This window comes from Rattus norvegicus, chromosome 2 (assembly GCF_036323735.1).
Source record: "Rattus norvegicus strain BN/NHsdMcwi chromosome 2, GRCr8, whole genome shotgun sequence".
NCBI lineage: Eukaryota > Metazoa > Chordata > Mammalia > Rodentia > Muridae > Rattus > Rattus norvegicus.
Window position 1 is genome coordinate 180,870,096 of NC_086020.1, and position 8,914 is coordinate 180,879,009.

The 8,914-nt window shown below is 38.3% G+C and overlaps 1 protein-coding gene across 1 annotated transcript; it reads right to left on the reverse strand.

Annotated features, from left to right (window-relative positions):
- Positions 1–8,120: 8,120 nt before the first annotated feature.
- Positions 8,121–8,660, reverse strand: Lce7a (late cornified envelope 7A). Its single transcript, XM_063282770.1, has one exon. It carries the CDS (start codon positions 8,649–8,651, stop codon positions 8,364–8,366), a length of 288 nt encoding a protein of 95 aa, XP_063138840.1. The 5' UTR covers positions 8,652–8,660; the 3' UTR covers positions 8,121–8,363.
- Positions 8,661–8,914: the final 254 nt, after the last annotated feature.

Consider the following 8,914-nt stretch of genomic DNA (forward strand, 5'->3'; position numbering starts at 1 on the left):
CTAGAACTTTCAGGTATGCCACTATGTTACTAACATGAGATAGTTTTATTTTTATAGGCATTTAGAATGTTATGAACTTGCACTTACCTTTATTGTGTTCCATACTTTTGGGTATGTTTCTTTGAATTTCATAAAATTCTAGTAATTTTTATTACTTTCTTAATTTCTGTCATGATCCATTTTTCATTCAATAGTAAGTTTTTCAGTTACCTGAGTTGTAAATTTTCTGTTGTTTTTGTTGTTTTTAATATCCAGCTTTAATCTGTGGTGGTTAGGTAGGATACAAGGCATTATTTCAATCTTCTCTTATCTATTGAGAGAGTCTTGATTTAGGTCCAAATATGTGAAATGACTTTAAATATCTGCTAGGTCCATATGTTTTCTGATGTTACTTAGCTCCAGCATTTCTCTGCTTAGTTCTTGCCTGGATAACCTGTCTATTGGTATCTATGATGGCAAAGGGTATTTTACCATCTTAAATTCAGCAGAAGGATGGATCTTATTTTCCAATCCAAACAGTTATTCTTTGTTTTTGTTTTTTATAAAGCAGATACCAAAGCTAACAATGTTAATATATATCAATGAGAAATGTTTGTTGACTCCTTTTATTTTGTTGTTATGGTATAGGATTGTTTTGCTCTTTGGTTTGCTGGTCTGGTATTACTTATTCCTTGTGTTTTCTTGGGTGTGGATACCCTCCTTAGGCTTACGTTTTGTTTTGTTTTATTTTGTTTTGTTTTTCTAGCACCTTCTATAGAGCTGGATTTGTGGTTAGGTACTGCTTAAGTTTGGTTGCATCATTGTTTTTCTTTCTCTATCTATGGTGATTGAAAGTTTTTCCGGGTGTGGTCGTCTGAGCTGGCATCAGTTTTCTCTTAGGTTTATAGAACATCCATCTAGGCTCTTCTGCATTTTAGATTCTTGACAGAGAAATCAGGTGATATATTAATGGGTTTATTATAAATGGGATTTGGTCTTTTCCCCTTGCAACTTTTAATATTCATACATTTAGCATTCTCAGTTTTATGTGTTGTGGAAAATTTCTTTATCTATTAAGTGTATTTAGTGTTTTGTACAGTTCTTGAACATTGGAAGGCATCTGCTTATTTAGGTTAGAAAAAAGTTTCCTCCATATATTTTTAAAAAATAATTTCCATACCTTGGACCTGAGTGTCTTCTCCTTCCTCTATTTCTACTATTTGAAGATTTTCTCTTCGCCATGTCCCAGATTCCTATAACTTTTGTGCATTTTTTTAGATTTAAATTTTTCTTTGAAGTATCCCCTCTTCTGGTGTGTCTTTAATACCTGATATTCTCTTTTCCATCTCTTGTACTCTAGATGAACCTTACCTCTGAGGTTTTGGGTTTTTTATTTTTTACTTGACTTGACCTCACTTTCCTTCCTTTTAGCTTTCCTTTAGTGATTGTTTTTATTTTTATCTTTTGCATTATTTTATCATTTAATTCCTCTTTTTGTGTTTTCACAGACTTCATTAATGGATTTATTTATTCATGTCTTCTTTGAGGTCCTTCAGCATGCTCATAACTATTCTGAAGTCTTTATCTTGTGCTTCAGCTATATTGTATTTCTCAGGGCTACTGTTGTAGGGTTTCTGTGTTATGGTGTAGACATATTGCCATGGGTGTTAATGATTATGTTTTTGTCTTTGTTCCTGGGAATCTGAGTTAAGGTTGGTTATGATTGTAGGTGCTGATATCTGTTCGTGTCTTTGTTGGGTAGGTATTGCTTTCCTTGGTTTCTGTTGCCCTCACTTGATCTTTGGAGCATGTGATGGCTGTGCGTTGCCCAATAGGGAATGCTTCTGATCCTCTTCCAGGTGTTGCCATAGGGTGTGCCATGTGGAATGTTTCTTAGGTTATTGGCAGCCTACATGAAAGAACAGCAAATGGTTACAAAGGGGCAGGGAATTGAATGTATCTACAGGGTTGGGGAAATTTGTGTCTGCCATGAAATGAAACAGAGTTCCCAAGGAGTGAAAGCAAATAGGGAGGACAGGCTCCCTCAAATGGTATGCTACAAGTCTAATGATAGACATGGTAATTTGCAATAAAGAACAATAAGTGGTATGAAGATCTCTTGCCTGCCTGATTCCCAGGCCAAAGTGACCAGTGTGTTCCCAGGTAGAGAGTACTTGTGGGTATTGGCAGTTGACACAAAGAGTTGGAGTGTTGAGGGGAAGGCTGGAACTACAAGGTCCTCTCTGCTATGCTTTTTTGTCTATAGAGAAACTACAATATTTTTGAGGAAAATATTTGCTTATACATTTTACTTAATTTTAAATCTTACTGTGGCTTATACTGTTCATATTATATCCATATCCAAAATTTCTTTCAGTATGTGTTATAACTCTTTATTCTGCTAGTTTTCAGTAAGACAAAAATGTTCATATTTAAAAGTACAGCTTTTTATTTCTGTGTTATAATAATAAAATGGATATTTATTTTAAAAACTACAGAAAATTATTCTAAGAATTTTTTTATTTTCCTTATGATGTGGACCTCAGAATTTCTTAAGGAATGTTTTAATGTTTTAATCCTACAAAAACTCCCCTTATTTCAGATAGTCACCTATTGTAACAACATTATTTATGGAATAAACTTAACAGATTTAAGGATGTGCTTAATGTGTGCTTAGTGTGCTTAGTGTGGTGTGGTGTGTGTGTGTGTGTGTGTGTGTGTGTGTGTGTGTGTGTGTGTGTGTTATAGAGAGCTGGGTTCAGCTCTTAACCTTCCTAATGTGTTGTATTGATGTCTATATGCTCATGGTTCAAAAACCCATTGCTTAACTATAATAACTTTATACTGTATTGAAATGTTCACTAGATATTTTATGGTTCTTACTCATGGTTCTCAGATTAAGAAATTTTCCTCAACATAGTAAAAATTCAGTTATATGTTTATTATAGCCTTATTGAACTCTCATTGAACTCTAATAAATGCATGTTAAAAGAAAAATTCAATGAACTAAGCATATCTGCATGGCTGCCATCCAAGCAAAGATAGCAAATTACTTTTAATGACTTCTGAGAGCATCCATGGTCAATCAGCAAGCAGGAGCAAGGGGGTAAGGGGGAGTTATCTCAGGTAGCTAAAAGTACAAGACTTTCTTAGATAATCTCTCTGAAGATGATATCAGACTGCTTGTCATATTCAGAGCCTCTTTTCAATTGTTCAATCTGTTTTTCATTGTCCACAAAGATGAATTATCCATCTGGATTAGCCCAGATGCACTGTTGGCCTATGTTTATCATGGACCCTTCCCATAAGCCTTTACTTTGGGAGATGTATGGATTCCTGTAAAGGCACTTCAGGGTCGGGATTCAAACTCAGAGATGAGTCTCTTCCAAAGTAGCTGCTTATTGTTGCATTATAAATTTTGTAGAAATATTAGTTTGAGTAGGCAACTACCCAAAGCTGCTTTTACATAGCTTTCATTTAACAATCAAGGGAAACACAAGTGTACTTACTGAGCACAATAACCTCCCAGCAAGTGCTCTGGTTGCTCTTTCCTTCTCGCTTGGTGCTGATATGAGTTTATTCTGGAGCCAGTCAAGTCCTTACTTCTTGTGTAGGTTATCAACATCATCAGGACAAGTTCAAGGCGATCTTTAGTTCTGCATACTGTGAACTATCTTGTGTACATTGTCTGAAAAGGCCTGAAATGGTGTGGCAGATCTGTGTCTTCCCAGAGGAACTAGAATCAAATCAAGAGCTGCAGACTTTGACTCAAATTCACAACTGCCCTCTGCTGGCATTATGATGTATCCTCTTCCTCATGATTTGATTCTAGGATTACAGATTCATGCCTCACAGAGCTTCCCGAATTCAACTCTGACTTCCACTAGGGATTGTCTAAACTATAAAAACAATGATTCCTGAAGGTAACCAGAGTTGCTCTATTTTTCCCTTTGGTCTAATGAGCTTCAGCAATATCAGTAAGTTAGAAGCCACTTCAGGGTAATAATGATGCTGAGAAAGAAAGTTCAAATGATTATTTTCTACTTACTTATGTTACGAAGTCTAAGGCTTAGCTGTGCTGCCCCCTGGTGGAAAAATGTGATCTTGCAAGTCCCGAAGGGTAAGCAACTGTGCTCCATTAATAGATGTATCTGACAAATTTCAAAAAGTCTCTGAGGCTTTGTATCCATGAATGTTTATAATAGTGTGGCGTCAATTATATTATCTTATTGCCAAATTAATTTTCAGATATGTACTCTATGGTAAATAACCGAATTCTAATAAAGATTTGTTCCTTAAATACAACTGATGCAAAGCATGCTGGACAGAAGATTATATAATAACACTGTACAAAGAGAGATTGAAAGCAAGCATCTAGAAGTGAGCAGCCATCTGATGGCCAATTTCCATGACACGGAGTATATATGAGATCGAACGAATTCCTTTCATCCACCAAATGAGGATGCCCTTTTCATAGTTTTTCTACCTGCACAGGTCCTGAATGTATCCAGCTGGCCACTTATACAGAAAGAATGTCTTACTGGAACTATGGCACCTCTTCAAGCCTCCTTGCTCTGAAGGTTCTGTGTTTCCACTGTTATGTGGAGTTTAGGCCCAGACATCAAAGATGTAAAGTCTTCTTGCTGCCCTGCTGTCCTGAAGCTTACTTACTGTTTGCCTAGACCTCTAGACCTGCCTGGGGTTTAGCTGAACCGTAGAGTGTCTTTGCTTGGTTCTGGCTGAACCACACCACTTCTAATAGAGTATGAACCCCCCACATCTGTCTTTTTTTGCTAGTTTCTCTCAGCCATTTTCTCATATCTTATAGTCGTTCTCATCTTTCCTACTGTTAGTGATTCATACAGAAAAATTCCTTGGTCTAACAGCCTCTACAATTTCTATATCCTGATTGAACCCACTGCAGAGACACTGAGACCCATCGCTCTGCAGACTCTACTGCAAAAACCCAGTGGGTCCATATTTAAATTATCTCATTAACTTACTGCTTTTAATAAAATTTAAATGTATTGAAAATATCATGCAACATTTTGCAAATGATAAGAATTTTCAATTGTATTATCTCAGAAAGCCCTATCCAAGCATTAGGTGGAACTAAATCTTGGAAGTCCTGGAAGAGGGGGAGGAAATATTGAAGGAGTCAGAGGAATCAAGTATAACAGAAGCTGACCCAAAGAATCAACTAGACATGGTTCATAGGGTTCACAGAGACTGAAATGACAACAGCCTGCATGGGACTGTACTAGGTTTTCTGCACACATGTTGGGTTGTTTAGCTTGGGATGTTTGTGGAACTCCTAAGAGTGGGAAAGAATAAGTCTCTGACTTATTTTCCTGCCCTTGCAATCCTTCCTCTTCCTGGGTGGCTTCATCCAGTCTTGTTATGAGGGTTTTTTCCTATGCTATAGCATCTTCTTATGCTGTGCTTAGTTGATATCACTGGGAGGCCTGCTCTTTTCTGAGGGGAAATGGAGGAGCATCTTTCCCTCTGGGAAGAGGGGAGATGGGAGAAGAGAACTGGGAGGAGTGGAAGTTGGGGAGAGTGTGGTTGTGATGTACTGAAAAAGAAAAAAACCTTTAAGCTAAACCAATGCAGTATTCATTGTCATTGTGGATTTTGTTTCTGTCCTTAAAAGTCAGGACAAGGCGCTAGATGCCTTCCTATTTAGCATACGAATGAGAAGTTTCCATCTTATTTTCTCAACTGTATACGTTAATGTAAAAATAGCATGCCAAATATGTAACTCATTACTGCCCTCTTGTGGTACGGTATCTCTCAGAGCTACACTTTGTAAACATTATAAACATGTTTATACTTTGTAAACATTGCTGCACTACTAAAGGTTTAGTTCATTACAGCAAATTTCTCCCCAAAAGAAACTCTGTATAACACTGAATGGTGACCACAATGACCCACAGGGAATATTTTTGCTTGTCCCATCTTTCAATTTTTTTCTCTCATTCCATTATAATGTACTTAAAATTATTAGAGTAAGACCTGTGTAGATTCATTAAAAAAATAGAAGTACATGTTCTTTCTTGCTAAAAATTAGATTTTATTATTCTATTCTTCTGTAAAAATAATTACTAAGATCATTTATACATGGCATACATACTAAGATCATTTATACATGGCATACATGACATTTACATTATTAACTTTTAATACTTTTGGTTTTTAGACAAATACAAACAACATACTTTTACTATAAGTTGATAAAGAGGGGTTTTCTTTGTAACACATCAGAGGTAGATAAACTTGATTAGGAAAAATGTAAAATTTAAAATATTGAATATATCTCAAATTTATGATAATATTAACAATAAGAAAATCATATTAATGTTTTCCTATCCATTAGACAATATGCATCAAGCTGACAGTTTCCAGATATTCTGCCTGTAAACCGGTGCCCAGGTTAAAGGTCATGTTCTCTGGGCTCACACAATCTTTGTCTTTCTAGTTTTCTCACGTGAGGTAGCCTATTTTTTCAACTATATATTATATGCTAGTGAAAAAATGACTTGTAATTTATCGATCATAATGACATATTCCTGCAACATTTGTGGTTAAAATTATCACTTAATTTTATATAGACAAATGTTGACATGGTATAGAGTCTCTCATATGTATAGACTCTCTCTCGCCAACCTTATGGACACCAGATTATCTCAACATTGATGCTAAGAAACAGTCCCAGAGGGTGGATTAGACAAAGCACTGCTGTTGCTTGTGGACCACTGTTGGACTGGAAAGGACAGTGCTTTGAGAATTTTTTCTTAAACGCACGACCTCTGTTCCCTTGAATAAAACAGGAAAAGAGACGACCATGTATCAAACCGCTGTTTCGGCCTCCCTGCTTCAAGGGGGACAAAACAGAGGGACAACAGACTTCATGTATGTTTACTACTGGGAACCAGAGCCCTGCCAGAATGTCACTCAGGGAAGGCAGAATACAGTCTAGGATAGAGGTCCCAGTCCGTGTTCTTCCGGGTGAGAAACAGTGAGGTCTGGTACAGGTTCTATGGTTCTCAAACTCCTGTATGCCTAAATACCACTGGGGACTTCGGGAAGTTTGGAACCGGGTCTACAGTCTGCACTGAGGCCAGTACAAGGCAGAGTCTGGTTTAGCTCCGAAAAAATGCCAAGGTATGGAGAGGCTAGAAGAAAGGCCCTCCATAGGAGATCTAGGCTGGGCTAGACCCTAACGGCGATCCTTGATGAAGGAGACAGTCCTTGTTTGTCCGAACTGTTTTATTCATGGCAGATGAAAATGTATACGTCTAACTCAGGGTAAACCAGAGATTACATATCTTTTGCAGTAAGGGAAGTTCATCGGCTAAACACTCCGGACCTGTCTAGATACCTCATTAGCATGGAGAACTCTAGATTTTATGAGATTGACCAGTTGCTATTGTCCTCTTAGTGAGGTGTTGTGGTCATATGTTCCAGGACAAGTAGTCTGGCTGGGAGCAGATTCTAATGCTTACCATTCTTACTTATGAAATTTACCAGGACTTTTGAATCTGCTTCTAACTTGCCAGTTCTTCTGTCTGGTGGTATGGTTCCACTTGCGCCACAACCATGTGTTGGAGACTACATCAAGTCTCACAGGTGTCTTTTTACCTGGACACTTTTCAGATCTTCACTAACTCTGGTTCCTATATGGAAATATGCGGGGTCTCTCAGTTAAATTGTTATGTTCAGAATATTTTTCATGGAATTTTTAACTAAGGTATAAGAAGTACAGATGTCCCTGTGCCATCTCCTTCTTGGGCATCACACACTCTCACTCAGTGTCTCAGCATCAAAATATCCACTGTGCAGAACAGCTTAGTAGCAGAAACAACAGCAGCAGCAGGAGCAGCAGCAGCAGCAGCAGCAGCAGCAGCAACAGCAGCAGCATAAGCATTAGTATTATTGGGTCATTTGTGTTCTGGAAACATCTGCCCAAATCTTTCCTGATTATCTTTCCTGCACACAGCCCTCTAAAGAGCTCAGACTCTAGGTCTATCTGTAAGGAATTTTCTGGCTTGGCTGGTTCATTGTGGAGTCTGGCTAAGGAATCAATGCAGATCAATTCAGATTCTACTGGGAAAAATCAATAAACATCAACAAGTTAATGGTACTATCAGAGATAAGCTTTATTTCTGTTCTGTGTACTTGTGAAGCTCAGGGAAACAGTTGACTTTCACCTTCTTCTTTGCCTAGGAGCAGATTCAGTGCCAGGAGGCCTCAGGTACTTAACATATTAAGGATCCCATTATCCATGCAACTATTTCAGGAGAGTGAGGAAGGCTGAGTGAAGAAGAGCATCATCTCAAAGCTGGTCCTGGGCCATTGTTCTTTGTTTCCTCAAAAACTGCAGGTCAGCTATAGTTTCCAGAGTTGTGGCAACAGCTTGAACATTCTGCAGACTCTTTCTCAGGACACTCAGAATGCTGAGGCTGGCGGAGGTAGAACCGAGGAAACCGGTGTGATATTAAAGAGCAGCTGCTTCCCAAGCCAGAAATATAGCAGGTAGAAACACAGCAAGCAGGAGCTGAAGGGACAGTGAGAGTCAGACATGAAGCAGGAGCCCGGGGACCTTGTTGGGGGCACTTGGGTGGACAGTTAGCAGAGAGCTGGCACTTCTGCTGGTGCTGCTGGGAGGACATCTTGGACAAACTTCAGTTGTCCTAAAGGGGAAAACATGCAAACATTTTAATATGCCAGTGAGTACAAATTGTTTTGCATTGATATTTTCTATGAAACCTGAACCTCTGCAATGAAATCTGTGAGTCTGGAAACTGTGTCATTATAACAGAGAAGCCCTGGTTTCCTGATGTAGAAGACCATCAGTGGGTAAGCCAGAATTAGGTAAGCCTTCTCCTCACTGTTCCAAGACTCTTACTTCAATTGCTTGAAGTACTCGGTGGTT

Excerpts from the sequence above, each read along its gene's own strand:
- Lce7a (XM_063282770.1), bottom strand. The coding sequence starts at position 8,651 with ATGTCCTCCCAGCAGCACCAGCAGAAGTGCCAGCTCTCTGCTAACTGT.